The sequence below is a fragment of the Natrix helvetica genome, assembly GCF_964273705.1.
Source record: "Natrix helvetica genome assembly, chromosome: 1".
In the NCBI taxonomy this organism is placed as follows: Eukaryota; Metazoa; Chordata; class Lepidosauria; order Squamata; family Natricidae; genus Natrix; species Natrix helvetica.
Window position 1 is genome coordinate 168,626,331 of NC_138548.1, and position 18,227 is coordinate 168,644,557.

Sequence of the window (18,227 nt, forward strand, 5' to 3'; positions counted from 1 at the left end):
CATGATCACACGACTTGCTATGACATCATAATTGTGAGCCAGGTATTGAGTGCCTGGATTGTGATCATGTGATTATTGGGTAACTGTGAAGCCACAACTCATTCCTTCAGCATTGTCATAAGTTTGAATGGTCGCTAAGTGAGTGGTAATAACCCTAACCTAGAACCACTTGTTATATTATCAAATCCTTTATTAACAGAGTGAGAAAATGCCTTGATTGTATTTTAAGCTTCTGTGTTTAGTAAAAATATACTCTGAGAACTGTTGTAACCTTTTTTGCTTAGTAGTATTGCTCCCATCTTGAAAAAGGGCTATCGTATTTCACATTGTTAGTTATTATGCTCAGCTATTTTAACTGTAATGGCTATTCCAGAGTCTGCACAATCAGAAAATTCTTATTGGAACACAGCCTGATTTCATTTGGGATTTGATGCCAAATTTTAAATTTAGGAATCCGTGCCTCAATTACCACTGGAAATCGATGAAACTTTTCTCTTTCCTCAGGGAATGGAGGATGACCCCCCCCCCCCTGGATTTAATAATCTTAGCCAAAAACAGTCACACATCAGACAAATAGATTTAGGTTTGTGTATCTTTAAATTCGATACTGTAATAGGAAATTGCAGAACTGGACTGTCAGAAATCATTTTAATATTTAATATTAATCATTATGTTCAGAGGCAGTAAAGCTCTGATTACCAGAAGCAGGGGAACAGCAAAAAACACTTAGGCCAGAAATATTCAGTAATCAACTGAAGAGATAAAATGATGGACTCTGAGATGCTTGGTTTTTTTATAACCCCTTAAAGTATGTATACAGTATTATAGATTTCTGTTTCTTAAAAAACAGCACACCATGATACTAAGCTGCTCAGAGTGATATGCAAAGTATCTATTATGTATTCATAACTGTAGTCATTCATTACCCATGAAAGTTTAATCAAGTGATTGTACAGTTTTATGTAAGTGAGCTATATCATGTTATCAAAGTTTTAAAAATAAATTCTGTGTAATGCCGTTTTAGCAGTACAGAGCTCATTTAAGAGTGTCACATGAACTTTTTCTCATTAATAAATTATATTATAATTTTCCCACGGTATTTTATTAAAATGTACTTTTAAAAATATAAATATATTATCTTTACAGATTGCAAGCAAAGATGCTTTTGGAGAATACCCTCATTTTCCCAAGCAAAACATACAGCATGTCCTCTGTGCCCAAATTATGTTGATAAAATAGTGTGGGGGGAAAAGCAGACAGGAAGATTAGAATAATAATATTCGTCAGAAGAACAAACACTTTGTTTTATAAATATTTTATCTCCTGTACATTATTGCATTGGGAGCCACAACTGTATGCAGCCATCATTCTATAAGGAAAGAAGTTTAGAAATGCAAACCAAATTGAGATATGTATATACATGAGCGTGAAGGGATATGTATGTATGAATAATAAATATGTCAGCTCATTATCTGATTGAACAATGTGCACAATCTCTTTAGTAAACATATAAATGATGAAAAGTGGATGTTTAGCAACGGGGCGGGGCGGGGGTGGAGAGAATAACTGAATGCAAAATAAATAAAATAAAAATTGTAAACAAGTCATCATCTTATTTATGGGATATATGGCTTTGTTACTTCTGAGTCCTTCTAAATAAAATGATACATTAAAGACATTAAATTTTCAAAAAGAAAGATTCAAGGCTGAGCTGTGCTTCTAAATATTTGCACTGCCACCAAAATGATTTGAAATCAAATGAGAGATAAATCCACAGCGTTACACAAGATGTACTCATACGAACTAAGGCCTAAACAAGACACGTATTAAAGGAAAGGGAGTATATTAGGTAATAAGAAGTTGCAATCCACTACTGAAATGTTTTCAGCAAACTAAATAATGCCTTCATCCAGCTTTTGTGGCACACCAGAATCTACTCACCAGGATATGAACAAGTTAGCTTCCAGAGATCCATGTATACAATTCTGGTTTTTCAAGTCATACAGGAAAATATTCCACATTCCTTGTTTACAAATCATAATATCCTGTTAAAAACAACCTACGAACCTTTGAATATATTTTGTGCACAATATGTTTTTGTAAACCAGGTATCTGAGCTTTATTTAACCCCCAATGGATTCTAGATTGCAATTCCTGCCAATAAGTTTTATAACTTATTTTCTAAGGACGGAATCAAGCACAAGATCTTAAAAACACAAGTCTTGTAAAAAAAGAAAAAAGAAAAGAAAAAGAAAGTGGAAATCTTGCTCTGGTCTTCTTTTGTCCTTGTTCCACGTGGCCAAAGTCATGCCTTGCTTATTCCCAGTTCAGTAGGGAGCAAAGAGAATAGATGCTGGAGTAGCTCGGAGAGGCCCATGTCCTGCCCTTAGGAGAGCTGTGGGTATTGCAGGAGCCTGGAAGAGAGCAGCGGAGGGTCGTGGTGGGAGAGTCAGAGCTGTGGACACTGCCGCAGCGGCGGCAGCAAGAGGAGAGGAGAGAAAGGCAGGTGCCAAAGGCTTCAGAATATCTTTTTGGAAGGCCAGCTTTGCCTACGGAAAGAAGGGAAAGAAATACTGCTATGAAATGGTTGATCCCCTCCCCCAATGGATGGAGTTGTTCAAAAGGTCTCCTGACAAAGCTTTTAATTTCCTGCTCAGGTCCCTGCGCCTTTTTCCTTTCTCAATTTCAACACGGGAGGCTACAAACGGCTGCAGCATTTCCTATCCCTTCCAGTGTCACATTTAGCTGCTGGCGTTATCAGCAGCGGTTCCTGGATGAGGTTTGGGTTTTGCTGCACTCCATTAATGCAAGATACGGACTCCTATGCTATATAATAGTTAAAATGGTAATGAGAACAAGGTTAATCCACAGAGAGAACTATACCCTGAGCACTTGGGAAACAATTGCACCCAGTGGTGGGATTCAGCCAGTTCGCACCTAACCGGTTGTTAACTTTCTAAGCAATTCGAAGTACCAGTTGTTGGAAGAAATCTCATTTTGTCTTTTTCCACTTTACAGGGCTAATCCTGTAAGGAAGACAGAAAGGAAACATTCTGGTATTGTTTCTAGCCTAATCTTTATTGCCCTGCCTACTGAAACTGCCTGTTATAAAGTTAACCCTTATAATATTGTAACAGCTAAGGTGAAGCGCCCATCAACGTGAGTGACATTGAGTTGGCCATACCCACCCAGTCACATGACCACCGAGCCCTGCCTACTCAGCTGGTCATTAGGGCAGAGAACCAGTTGTTAAATTATTTGAATCCCACCACTGATTGCACCTATTCCAATAAAGCACGGTCAGTTCCTCAGACAAAACAGTGATGGTATAACATCTTGTGTTTAAAGAAAAAAGGGAAGGCAGTTTGGTTGTTTACTTGTAGATGTAAATTAGGTACTTATCGGGGGCTTATGCTGAAGCATGCTCCTATTGTGGCTTCAGCTTTTACACTGAGAAACTAATAAGCTAATAAAACCTGAAGTACTTCAATTTCATTTTTATAACGAAGGAGGCGTATTCATTTTTTTGTTTGTTTTTAAAGGTCAGCTGAAATGTGCTGTAATAAGTGTACCTTGAACACTCCTTATTTTTAAAAAAAGAACCTTGCTTCCTGAAAAATAATTGCCACTGAATTTGGTGGAGAGGCTACTTTGGGGAATGCACACAAATCTCTTTTCTAGACATACTCGTGAATGTAGGGGATCAAAGCTTTTCAATAAGATAAGCACACCAAGCAATACTTACTGCTAGAATGTTTGGATTACGCTGTAATTTGTTATAAGGACTGTATTTCGGTTTTGTGGGTTTCCCTGCAACTTTGTCCTTGTGCCTTCTGCTAGAAATGTGCTGAAAAATCAGTACAAATGTTCTGTTTAAAACTTATCAGTTGTATAGTCTCCAAGTAAATATCTTTATTTCAGATGAAGGTAAGCTGACAAAAGCTCAGAAAGGTATTTCATAATGGATATAAAAAGTCTACACATCCCTGTTAAAATACTGGATTTTTGAGATGTAAAAAAAATCGGACTAAGATAAATCACTTCAGAATTTTTTCCACCTTTAATATAACATATAAGCTGTACAATTCAATTGAAATCCAAACTGAACCCTCTTAAAGGGGAAAAATAACAATTAAAAAACAAGCAACAATAATGTTGTTGCGTAAGTGTTCACACCCTCTTAGAGGAAGGGATGTGGCTGTGTTAAGAATTAGCCAATCACATTCAACCTGGTGTTAAACAATACACACCTGCCATCAATTAAAGTGATTCTGATCAAACCCATATAAAGTTAAGCTGTGCTAGTAAGATTTTTCTGACATTTACTCAGTTGCCTTTTACAGCAAAAGTCTTGGTCTGCAAAGCATCAAAGGGCTCCAAATGTGGACAGTATCAATTGGGAGAAGGGTAAAAAATTTTTCAAGGTATTGGATATACCATGGAACACAGTGAAGACAGTCATCAACAAGTGGAGAAAATATGGCACAACAGTGACATTACCAAGAATTGGATGTTCCCTCAATATTGATGAAAAAACAAGAAGAGAACTGGTCCAAGAGGCAGCTATCTCCTTTATTCTTCACATGTTTGGGCTTGTGGGGTACAGTGGCAAGAAGGGAGCATTTATGTACAAAAACAACATTGGGCATCACCAGAAGAATATCACACTCACAGTGTAGTATGTTGGTGGTAGCATTATGCTTTTCTTTAGCTGAAACTGGACCTTTAGACAAGGTAGAAAGAATAATGAATATTTCCAAATATCAGTCGAATTTGGTATAAAACCTTCAGGCTTCTGGTAAAATGCTGAAGACGAAAAGGAATTTCAACATGACAATGATCCAAAATGTACCTCCAAATCAACAAAAGAATAGCTTCGCCAGAAGAACAAAGTTTTGGAATGGTCCATTCAAAGCCCAGACCTGAAAATCTATAGCGTGATCTGAAAAGCGAAATATCGAAATATCATCTCAATCTGACAGATTTGGAGTGCTTTTGCAAGAAAGAGTTGGCAAAGTTTCCCAAGGCAAGAATGTACCATGCTAATGGGCTTCTACCCCAAAAGACTAAATGCTGCCAGAAAATCAAAAAGTGCTGCAACAATGTATTAGTTTAAGGGTATGCATGCTTATGCAACCATGTTATTGTAGGGGTTTTATTGTCATTTTTCCCTTAAAAGATTTCAGATTGTGTTTCAATTGAATTGTACAGCTTTATAACTTACATTAAAGATTACATTAAATTCAAAATGGTTTATTTTGATCTGATTTTTTTTAACACTCCCAAAACCTGGCATTTTAAGAGGGCTGTGTAGCTTTTTTATATCCACTATACATACTGCATATACAGTATAATATCTGCAGAAACAGACAAATTATTCTAACGTTAAAAAGCACAAAAGCTAACATTAAGTTCAAATACATATGAATCACAACTTTCCTTGATAACATTGAAATTTAAAGGATGTATTGTAGAATAATAAGATAGCGAGATAAATAAGTAGGGAAGATGTGCTGGCAGCCATTGTGTAACAATGATAAATTCTTTCCAACAGAACTGGAAATAAATTTATCAAATTTATGGCCATCCTTCTTACACAAGGTGGTATACAACGAAACCAAAAATTGAAACATATTATTAAGCTACTTGAAAGTGAAATAATTAAACAAGAACAAGGTGTTGACTATCATCTTTAAAGTGCTCCATGGCACAGGACCTAGGTATTTGCGGGATCGCATCCTGCCCCATACATCCCTTCGGCCGATCCGCTCTCACAGAGAGGGACTCCTCCGGGTGCCGTCCGCTAGGCAGTGCCAGCGGGCAACGCCCAGGAGCAGGGCCTTCTCTGTGATGGGCCCGACCCTCTGGAATGACCTCCCCCCCGATATCAGAAAAACCACCGATCTCTGCTCCTTCCGTAAGAAGCTTAAGACCCACCTGTTCAATTTAGCTGGCCCGGCCTAATCCCAGCTTACTCCCTCAAGTCTGTATTTTAAATTTTTAGGGCTGGGTTTTAGGTTGTTTTTAATTTTTATCATTTTGTACAGCCTATTGTTTAATTCGATTTTATGGGAATTTAAGGGTATTTATTTTTGTATACGGTTTTTTAATGTCTGTACACCGCCCCGAGTCCCTTCGGGGAGAGGGGGCGGTCTATGAATCTAATAAACTTAAACTTAAACTTAAGATCGCCAGAGGGTTAAAACTGGAATGTTTTCTGTGATGCTGCCAACCTGAATAGTAAAGGCAGAGCAACCATAGCCCACAATAAGCAGTTGTTCATTTGTTGGTTTTCCTGGCATGGAGAGACAGACTGCTGTCATTTGTAAAAATAATTGTTCTACTCAGTAACAACATGGTTTCAAATGTTTTAACAATGCTATTGACTATTAACAAATATTGTCTAAATATTTTCAGCATGATGACAAGGGGGTTATATTTGAAGGCATAACCCTGAGTTGAGTTTAGTGCTAGAAGCTTGTAAGAGTAGACATGGGATATTTTTTATCCCTTTTGATCAAGGGATTTAGCCTGCACCAAATTAAATAGTGCTAATTAACAGAATAAGTATGTAACATGTACAAAAAACATACCTGCTTCAGCTGAATTTCTGAATTGACATGGACATCACAAATCTCACAATGAAAAGTTTTGTTCTGTAGTCCTGAACCCATACTAGCTCCATGAATCTTCAATCTGGATCCAGGCCGAGGATAAGATTTAATTGGACCAGCACCATTCCTAGCTTCAACCATTGTCTTGTGCTTGGAACCTGACAAGTCATTATTACAAAAGAATCAGAAAACTTTCATGAGGAAACAAACATTTTTAGTCATTGAAACATTTCTATCCTTTCCTAGATGTTCTGTTCAATAAGTAAATATAAATTTTTAAAAATGGTTGATCTCAGTCCTTTTTTATACAGTGTTCTTCAGGTTTTGGGAGTTTTCAAGACACTTCAGAACCCATTCACACAGCTATGAGACTGTTCAGGAACTCCCCGTCTCTACTGGCACTGATCAAAAAGATTATTGCAGGGTCCAATTTGAGTCGGTCACTGGGACCAGAGGTTTTGTTTTCCGAGCTTTTCGACATCTGCTGGAGTCCATCTTCAGCACGAGTCCGGAAACTTGGAAGACAAAACTTCTGGTCTCGGTGACTGACTCAAATTGGATCCTGCAACATTATTTTGGGACACGTGTATTCATCATAAACAGATTATTTATCACATCCTCTAATGACCAAATCATCCACAACTTTATATGTAAAAAATTCCTGATTCCTGAAAATTACACCAATTTTTCATCTTTTTAGAATGTTAAAAAAAGGATTTTAGAAAGAAAAGATACTGTATTTTTCTATAAGACGGACCTAGATTTACAGGAGGAAAACAAGAAAAAAATAGTTTTTGGCCTCCGTGCATCACATTTTCACACTTCCAAGCCCCAGAAGCATTCTGCAGTGCTCTGCATGTCCCATTTTTGCCAAAAACGGACCCTTTTTTGGCCTGCAGAGTGCTTTTAGGGACCAGGGAGGGCAAAAATGGGATGCATGGAAGGTTCGGGAGCCCCAAAACAGCCCTATTTTGGTGAAAATGGGACGTTCAAAGCACTGCAGAGTGCTTCTGCGGGCTGGGGAGGGCAGAAACGTGACTCACGGAGGGTTTGGGAAGCCAAAAACAGGCCTGTATTCGGTCTATAAGATGCACTGAAATTTTCACCCACTTTTTTTTTGGGGGGGGGGAATCTTATACTCCGAAAAATACTGTATTTTAAAGTGATAAAGTTATGCAGTAAAATGAGTTGCTCAACTTCTTTATGAACTGATTCTTTTGATTTCCATGTTCTTATTTTATACATAAAGAAGAAATAATGAATCCCATTCCCTAATAGTACTAATGAGTACAAATTCATTTTTATTTTAGTCTTTGACATACCACTACCATTCCCACAGATATTTAAAATTCTCCTTCCAGCATTCTTGCATATTAGTTTTTTCCTAAATATTTAATCACTTTTATTTTTAATGCCATTCACTCTGATTAGCTCTCTTCATCCACATTTAAAACAGTTCTTTAAAAAATTTCTATCCAAATTACTCTGCATTTTGTACTTCTTGTACAGAGAAATAATCTTATGCTTTAAACCACGTATTTGAAGCAAGCGGATGTTTTACTGGGAGATGCTCCTAAGACAGTCATTATTCTTAATTATCTTTGAACCTCCAAAGAGTCCAATGATTTTATGTACTCTCTCATCCTGTTTATACATATCCATTTGTGTCATCTGGCACACTTATTCCCAGATCACATTTATTCAGGATGCTGTTGCACAATTCTTTCACCAACGTCATGCCTAGTTTCTCCATTATTGCCATTCACTGGAGCATAATATGCAACTATCTCTAATCTATGGCTTCCTTCTTTCATATTCACCCACAATAACTTTAATACTAATTCCAATTCATATTTTCCTATACTTTTTAGCTCATAGTTAATACTTTGATTTATAGTTCAAGTTACACCTTCCATTTTTCTGCATGTATTCAGCTATTCCATTCCACAAGATCAGATCAATTCCATTCCAATTTTCTTACAGAGGCCTTCCCCCTTTTTTAGTTTCACACAAAATAACTATTTTTCTTTTTATATTTCATTGCTTCATGCATACTCTTTATAATTTACTCCTGTTAACATTCCAAGTTGCAATCTTCCATATGTCATCAAATGGGTCCAAAGACCTCTGCTATTCATCATGGCTTTGGTCAACTAAGACCAAAGAAGTCTATATCTATGGGCCAACTGCAAAAACATAATGCTTTCAAGTAAAATGTGGGGGCCGCATCTGCTTTTTAGCCTCAAGTTGCCTGACTCCCATATGTTAGAATCAAAGTCATCTTACCTATGCAGGACAAGCTAGTCATGCAGATAACCCAAAGAGAAGGTTCCTAGCTTTTGTTGTATCTGTTAATGTACTGATTATGACAGTCAGTTTTGACATATCTCAGCCAGTGGGCCACAGACACAAGCAAGGCCTGGTTTTGCCTAAAACATATTTGCACTATTCTAAGCAAGCCAGGTTCCCTAATACTCCACTCCAAGTAGCACTTTGTTGCTTGCATTCTACCAGTTAGGAGATATATGCAATATATTGAAATACGCAGGGATAGGAAAACAATCACTTTTCTCTTTTAAATCACTGCTATAGCAGAAGATAAATTTTTCTGAAAGTTTTCAAAAAGTCAATTTCTAATACAGAGATCAATATCCTATGTTTCTTTTACAACTTGAAGAAGTGCAAAGGTGATTCAGAAGGGACAAAGTTTTATATTTCCATTCACAAATTCTTTGCAGTTGAGCTTTGAAAGGAAAAATTAGCTATACACACAGAAAATTAGCCATTCGCGGTAAGCTTCTTAGTGCAGGGGTCTCCAACCTTAGCAACTTTAAGACGTGTGGACTTCAACTCCCAGAATTCCTCAGCCATCAAAGCTGAAGTCCACACAATACAATACAATAGTAGAGTTGGAAGGGACCTTGGAGGTCTTCTAGTCCAACCCCCTGCCTAGGCAGGAAACCCTATACCGTTTCAGACAAATGGCTATTCAACATCTTCTTAAAGACTTCCAGTGTTGGGGCATTCACAACTTCTGGAGGCAAGCTGTTCCACTGATTAATTGTTCTAACTGTCAGGAAGTTTCTCCTCAGTTCTAAGTTGCTTCTCTCCTTGATTAGTTTCCACCCATTGCTTCTTGTTCTGTCCTCAGGTGCCTTGGAGAATAGCTTGACTCCCTCTTCTTTGTGGCAACCCCTGAGATATTGGAACACTGCTATCATGTCTCCCCTAGTCCTTCTTTCTCTTAAGCTAGACATACCTAGTTCCTGCAACTGTTCTTCATATGTTTTAGTCTCCAGTCCCCTAATCATCTTTGTTGCTCTTCTCTGCACTCTTTCTAGAGTCTCCACATCTTTTTTACATCGTGGCGACCAGAACTGAATGCAGTATTCCAAGTGTGGCCTTACCAAGGCATTATAAAGTGGTATTAACACTTCACGTGATCTTGATTCTATCCCTCTGTTGATGCAGCCTAGAACTGTGTTGGCTTTTTTGGCAGCTGCTGCACACTGCTGGCTCATATTTAAATGGTTGTCCACTAGAACTCCAAGATCCCTCTCACAGTTACTACTATTGAGCACGGTACCACCTATACTGTACCTGTGCATTCCGTTTTTGTTGCCTAAATGTAGAACCTTACTCTTTTCACCATTGAATTTCATTTTATTAGATAGTGCCCAATGTTCAAGTTTGTCAAGATCCTTCTGTATCTTAAGCCTATCTTCTGGAGTGTTGGCTCTTCCTGCCAGCTTGGTGTCATCTGCAAATTTGATGAGTTCCCCATTTATTCCCTCATCCAAATCATTGATGAAGATGTTGAAGAGTACTGGGCCTAAAACAGAGCCTTGGGGTACTCCACTGCATACTTCCCTCCATGTAGATGCAGTTCCATTGAGGACTACACGTTGAGTGCGGTTGGTCAGCCCGTTACGAATCCATCTGGTGGTGATGCTGTCTAACCCACATTCTTCTACTTTATCTATTAGTAGGTTATGGTCTACCTTATCAAAAGCCTTACTGAAGTCCAAGTAAACTATATCAACGGCATTCTTCTGGTCCACTAATTTTGTCACATTATCAAAGAATGCAATAAGATTAGTCTGGCATGATCTGTTTTTGACAAATCCATGTTGACTTTTGGTTATTACTTTGTTTGCTTCTAGGTGTTCGCAAATTCGTTGCTTGATTATTTTTTCCAGAATCTTTCCTGGTATTGAGGTCAGGCTGATAGGTCTGTAGTTTCCTGGATCTATTTTTTTCCCTTTTTTGAAGATGGGAACCACATCAGCTCTTTTCCAGTCCTCTGGTAGTTCCCCGGTGTTCCAGGATCTCTGAAAGATATAATTCAGTGGTTCTGAGATCTCGTCTGCTAGTTCCTTCAGAACCCTGGGGTGTAATCCATCCGGTCCTGGTGATTTGTACTCATCTAGGGTAGACAGGTGCTCACTTACCATTTTCTTCCCTATTTCAATTTGTGTGCCTAAAATGATTTTTGTGGTGCTGCTTTTGACAGGTTGGACTGTTTTATCCCTTTGTGTAAAGACAGATGCAAAACATAAGTTAAACAGTTCTGCTTTCTTCCTGTTGCTTGTCACCTTCTTGCCACTTTCTCCTAGCAATTGACCAATTGTTTCCTTAACTTTTTTCTTGTTTTTAACATGTTGGAAGAAGCTTTTTTTGTTAATTTTTACTTTTGTGGCAAGCCTTTCTTCATTGTGAGCCTTAGCTTTCCTCACTTCATCTTTACATGCTCGGGCTGTTTGCTGATATTCTGCCTTAGTTATGTCCCCCTCCTTCCACTTTTTATACTTACCTTTTTTGTCTTTCAGTTTGTCAGATAGTTCTTTATGCAGCCATGCTGGTTTCTTTTGGGAGCTGATATTTTTCTTCTTCATTGGTATTGTGCTAGACTGGGCTTTTGTAATCTCATTTTTCAAAATTTCCCAAGCTTCTTGAGTTGTTTTCCCCTTGAGGATTCTCATCCATGAAATTTTTCCCAAGCTCTCTCTAAGTTTATTGAAATTAGCTTTCTTAAAGTCCAAGATTCTAGTTTGGCTTTGTTCTACTACTTGTGTTTGGATAATGTTGAATTCCAATATTGCATGGTCACTTGCCCCCGTCTTAGAGTTGCCAACACGTCTTAGAGTTGCCAAGATTGGAGACTCCGGTATTAGTGTATGCTGCTTATCATTTCTGCTTTACTCCTTGTGATGGAGGTAACATTTTAAGATTCAGTGCAGTGTAAATAGCTATAGTGCAAGGACTAGGGGTGGAAAGATTCAGTGGTCCAATAGTCTCTTCTGTGCTGACCATGGAAGCTGAGTAACTTTCAGCCAATCACTAAGCACAATTTTACCTCAGGGGTTTGTTGTATGGTAAGAATAACAGTATTATGTACATTGCCTTGAGCATCTAGAGAAAATACAAAGCACAGATCTAGTATAAAAACAGAATTAAGCAGGTAGAATAGGAGCAAACTGTTGCTTGCTTGCTTGCTTTAGGAATCCTGTTTAGCATTCTAGTCCCAGCATTCTCTTTAACTCAAAAAATTTCTAAAATTAATTCCAGAACTGAAGTGTGTAGTTCCTTCAATCGTTTTTATGTCTCTCTGCCATCTACTGATGCACAGTATGATTAATTAAAATTGAAACACTTAATTGATTTGCATATGTGCTTCTGTGTATTAACACAACACAAGCAGAAACTTGATGCAACCAGCATACTCGTTTTTTTATTTTTTTAAATAAAAATAAAACGACAAGAAATCCCAGATAATTGGACAGGCAAGGGGGTAGTCTGCACACCCCCAGGCTACTGGCACGTAGCCCATAGGGCACAAGCTTGCATAGGGCAGGAGCAGCCCTCTTCTCTCTTTCTGTGCTCCCCTTCTCCTTATTTGCCCCCTTCCTCCTTTCATCCTCCCCACTCACCGGAATGCTGAGGTAGGATCAAATAACTTCTTAGAGAGCTCTAAACTGATTGCTTATAGAATTATATAGTATAACTCTGCCTGTTTCTGAACTACCTTTTAATTTTGCAAAATATTATTCAAAGAAGAATCTAAATATATGATTTCCTAGGTGAAAACCCCCTTCTTTGCTGATCCTTTTAGCAACATTACTTTTGGTCCTGATGCTAGCTAAATGGGACAAAGAGCAGGCTTGCAGTTCCGTGTATTTCCCAACACTATAGCAAAAGTAAGAAGAAGAGAAGGGAGGACTGAGGTGCTGAGTCCCTGGTTTCAGGCCCTCTCTGGCCTTTGATCTTGAGCTTGTCTTCTAATTGGTGGTCAGACTCCCATGGGGCCATGCAGGGGCAACTCTCTAGGCTGTGTTTTGAATCCAGGTTTGGTTGAGTTCTCAGATGCCATGTGGTGAGTGAGTAAAGGCTGATCATGCCTTAATCCCATCACCTTGGAGCTGAAGGGGATAACTCTTTATTGTGTAAAGGTACTGGCTTGGGAAATGGCCCATTGACAAAGGGGGATGGGCAGGAAGCTGCAGGGAGCTATTCTCTCTTTAATAAAACATGTTTCTTCCTTTTCACATCCAGAGAAATATTCTGCCTTTTCAATATTTCCTAGGATATTTCATTTTTCTGGGAGAGGGCTGGGTGATAACTTCCTGCACTATCTATTTATAATCCTGGATAAAAGAGTTGAGGCCAACCTTACAGCACCTAATTATAATCATATATTATTTCTAGCCTTGCTTTTATATATTGAAATTAGCAGGCCCAACGTTTAATCAAAACAGTCTCCTTTTTGGGGGGGGCAATGCATTTCCTCCTATTGACTGTGTAAGTGTAGCCATCCTGGCCAAAGTCGTGGAGAAATATGTGAGAAAACATTGGAAGATCAATAATAGAGAATGATTACTGGCAAAGCTGGCAAGTAGAATACCAGCAAAGGTCTTTTCATTAACTACTGAATGGGGGCTTTAATAAGGTGGATCGCAACAGGTTCTCTTGAAATCTTAAGTACTGAGATGTGTCCTGCAGAATCTCTTCCTTGTATTAGGGTGTAAAATACAGGGGTGAGAGAAACCATTTATCTGGACAACAAGGACATTCATGGAAAATAGGTTTATTAAGCATGTAATAGTGTAACCAGATGAATAAGATCTTTAATAAAGAACAAAATTTATGCTTCCTGTGCTGTCCAGAGGCAGGAAGCGAGTAATTGCCACAATATATTTTAAATAAAAGATCCTTTCCTTTTCAAGAAAAAAAAATGACCCGACAGACAAAATGTTACAGACACTGCCTAAATTTTCTAAAACATAACAGTTATGCATTTAGTTATTTCTGGCAAAGACTCACCTGTGTTGTGTGCTTCTAACTGAGATAAAGAATTCACAGCCACTTTGCATAATGAACAATACAGTAATTTTTTGGCTTTCTCCTCTTCGGATTCAGAAATGGCAATTGTAGTCCCATTTGTGCTCTTGGAAGAAACTGGCCACAAAGGTGTGGTTATTGTAGCTGTTGCTACTGCTGCTGCTGCTGCTGCACTGGCAGACTCAGATATAAAGGTGATCGTTTCAGCCCTTGAAAGTTGACTAGAGTCATTAGCTTTCAGAATTGCCCTGTCTTAAAGAGAAGGAGAGAAAGAATGAATGGGGCTATTGCTATTCTAGCAACAGCATTCCAGCAATTCCTCAAAGCAGTCTTCCTCAATCTACAGCCCTCATAATGTATTGATGCTATAATTTCCAGAAATCCCAACTTGTCAAAGGTTACACACTGTCTGGAAATTCTTGCCCCAATACACCCGGAAGGCATGAGATTGACAAAGGCTAATTTCTGACATCTTTCACAGCAATTTCTTTAAGAGGAAAATCTTATATTAATCAGAGTTTGATGGAACTCATCTTAGAAAATCTCAAGTAGCTCATGAAGAAGAAAAAAATGATATACCTAAATAATCAATGCCCATATTCTTAAAATAATAATTTCAGCTTTTTTGATTCAGCTACAGCTGTAGGAAGAAAAGCACCTGTAAAATAATTGCATTGGACAGAATAGACCTTTCTGCTTGCCTTATACGGGGTGGAATATTCTGAAATGTACTAGTAATGTGAGAATGAGCCAAACTGAAACAAAAAATAACAATTGAACTATAGACCATATGCTAGAAATCCTTCCACTTGTGTTTGACCTTGGGTGGGTGGGCGTGGCCAGGGTGGACGTGGCTGTTTTTGCTGGCAGAGGGCTGTAGGAGATCGTCGCAGCTGAAAACAGAGCTCCGTTTTTGCTTGCTGAGGCACCAGTCCTTCGCTGTTTCCAGGGTGGCCCCATTGGCCAGATCTAAGCACCCCACGGGTCGGATTCAGCCCGTGGGCCTTGAGTTTGACACTCCTGCATTAGACTGTCCACCTTCATTGCATATTTTCTCAGCTATTCTAAGATTGTTTCTTATATGAAATTTTACAAAATTAAAAATTATTATCCAAAACTTGCATGTAAAACTAAAGCCTTGAACAAAACAGGGCTTCCTTTTTTTAATTTTTTTTTAAAATTTTGAACATATATACACAATAACAAAGACACACACTACATTTATACATTACACCAGAACGTCACATTCCTTCCTGTAACAGCTATCAATCGGTACATCTTTACATACGCTATTTCCCCTCTCAATACATTTCTATTCAGTTTCACGTTTTTAACCCTCTTATTTCATTCCCTTTCACTTATCCATCTATATTTGGCTATTTACATTGAACAGGCTTTGTTATTCTTCTACTAGTATGACATTTTTCCTAGATTTGTAACTCTTATCTTTCTTAGACTACTATCGCTAATTTCTGTTTCCATCCACCAACCAACTGCACCATTTCCCCCATATTAAATAATACTCCGTCCCTTCCTTTCCTTGGATTTCTTTCGTTAGCTTGTCCATCTCAGGACTTCTTGAGATATGAGTTAAGAAACATCTTCAAAGAAAATATATTGTGTTCCTCAAAGGAGATGGATTACATTGATCTTCTGGGGGGAAAGAGAACTGCCCCAAGAATTGCAAACCGTGTCTCCCCCCCCCCCCCAAGTTAACATTGGCATGCTAGCAGCTCTGTCTAGGGCTTCCCCATCACAGGAGGGCTTTGCCTTGTGGTGTTAATTCCGGCCCATGGGAAAACTTGGTTCTTTGAAATGTGACTCCATTCACAAGGATTCAACTCAGCTTATGTCATGAGGCAAGGGAATGTGCCTGTATGGTGCCATCTGTTTCCAACAGGATATGCTGTCCTGAAGAAGGCCAGGCAAAAATTGGCACAGAATGTAATTTCACTGTAATTCCTAAGAGCAATACAGCATGGATACCACATGACATTTCTGCTTTACATTGATATTCCAGTTTATTTTTGAAGAGATAAAAAATGGACAAGCTGCTTCTAGATGAGTTACTTCTTCCAAGTGACTCGGCCCAAGTTATTGAGGGCTTTAAATTGAATAAAGACTTAAAACCACTTGGGCCGGTTAACTTGAAATAACTTCTTCAGGATGGCTGTTCCCTCCACAGCTCACTGAAACTATTGAAGTTCTTTGCCTAAGGATTTTGTCTTAATGGCAGTATAGAAGCCAGGTCTGCTTTAAAGCTGCATCAATTCTTCAGAATTTGCTTCCTTGATAAAAGGCCTAATTTAGCTTTGTCTTTTTTAAATGGCCTTGTTACACACACACACACAAATACACCCTAAATATTCTTGAATGAAGCAGCGTTAGATTTCTTTTACCTTGGATTTAGCTGGCTGCATACAGCCTGACTTCTCTCTTTTAAGGAAAGTGATATTATTCAAAGTATATAAGAAAAGTACCATAAGAAGCAATAAATAGAAGAAATTAAAGACAGAGGATCAGAGAAAGGGAAATCTAACTAAATCTCTTTACACCCACACCATTCCTTTCTATCCTTGCAAAACATCCTCATTTCCACACATGGAATTCCATGCACCAATTCACATACTGCATTTGTTATTCAAATTTATTTCCCTCTTCTTGAAGATATTATCAGCCCCATCCAACCATGACTTCTCAGTTTTCTCTCTTTTTTCAACCCTTTCATTCTTAATGTAATTATTGTGTGATTTGATCTTCATTAATTTTCTGCATATTCTATGTGTATGATCAAACAACCTCAATGTACTTCTTTCATACTAGTTGCTAACTTCTACATTCATATTAACTTAGCACCCTTTAATTCTTAACTCTCTCTCTTCTTGTTTCATCAAACACATTGTAAAGTATCCCATTCCCAGTGCATTCAACATGCTGCTATGCTTCTGACATATCCAACTCTCAGATTCATACAATAAAGGGTGTATAAACATCCTTATACATAGCCAGTTTTGTTTCTTTTGACAAAGATTTATTCCTTGCAAAAGAACAATGTGCTACTCATTATCTTCCTATCCAAATTTGCACCTACAACTTTAATAAATTATTTTAAAATTTATCCTTGCATTTTTCCATTTATCATAAACTGCCTACTAAAATGCCCACCATAATAGTTTCTTCCTTTTTTGTCATATACTGTATGTATTTCCTACTGTTCACATTACATGTTTATTTAAATTATGTATGTACAATTACTTTGATGTTTGATGCATTGGTTTTTACACTCTCATTGCAATATAAAATCCCATCTAATATTCACTGTAAATAATTCAGATCCTCAACCAACAAAGCACTTTTGGAATACAAAGATCTGCACGTATTAATATCTCCAATCAAAACACCTCTGTTGTCAATTGTGTCTTATTCCACATCCTTTTATTCCCACACTTAATTTGCTTATGCAGTGTAGATGCCTATCACATTCAGTAACCAATGTAAATACTCTATTTGTTGCATAATTCCACCCTCTTCATTTTATCACATGCTTTTTCTAAATCAATAAGCATATTGTAAACTTACTTTCTCAACTTTCTCAGCAACATGTCGAAGAGCAAAAAATCTACTCTGCATGCCCCCTGCTGAGCAAAAAGTCATATTGCACTTTTGAGATTTTGCTCTTTATCCCTCCCATATACCTTTTTGATGAGAATTCTACTGGGCACTTCCCAGACACATTTAACAAACTAATCTCCATTTACCGTTGCTACTTTTTCTTTGAATATGTGAACAATAATATTTTTACAATCATCAGGCAAAGATGTGGTCTTCATAGGTTAAACAAATTGTGTAGCTATTTCATAAGTAAACCACCTCCATATATGTATACTTCTCTGGTTGTATTATTTGCACCTACATTATGACCAATTCTGAATGTTCTCATTTAACTTTTTATAGCTTTACATTATTATTTTTTCTTGAACACATGAATCTAAACGGGCAAGAGTCATTGAGGGCCACATCAGTGCTGTGTTCGACCTTGGGGGGCTGGGATGGCATGGCCAGATCAATGTCACTCATGTCGGTGGCACCTGTGGTAGCCCGAGCGCTCTGCTCCCTAGCTCCATTTTTGGCTGCAACGGCTTCCTGCAACCTCTGCCAACAAAAATGGAGCTTGGGAGGGCCGAGGCCAAGGTACCATGGGCCAGTCCTTTGCTGTTTTCAGAGTGGCCCTGTGGGCCAGATCTAAGCACCCCATGGGACGAATGTGACCCACGG

The 18,227-nt window shown here is 38.2% G+C and overlaps 1 protein-coding gene across 9 annotated transcripts in view; it reads right to left on the reverse strand.

Annotated features, from left to right (window-relative positions):
• Window positions 1-641: 641 nt before the first annotated feature.
• The window catches only part of ZNF385B (zinc finger protein 385B), a 246,750-nt gene continuing 229,164 nt past the window's right edge, over window positions 642-18,227 (reverse strand). For all 9 annotated transcript variants that reach the window (XM_081938916.1, XM_081938912.1, XM_081938913.1 and 6 more), the window contains 4 exons: window positions 13,935-14,204; window positions 6,594-6,772; window positions 3,746-3,847; window positions 642-2,549 (listed from right to left, as the gene is read on the reverse strand). In XM_081938916.1, the coding sequence (XP_081795042.1) occupies window positions 2,328-2,549; window positions 3,746-3,847; window positions 6,594-6,772; window positions 13,935-14,204 (773 nt within the window). In that variant the 3' untranslated portion in view covers window positions 642-2,327. The remainder of the gene's footprint in view (window positions 2,550-3,745; window positions 3,848-6,593; window positions 6,773-13,934; window positions 14,205-18,227) is intronic.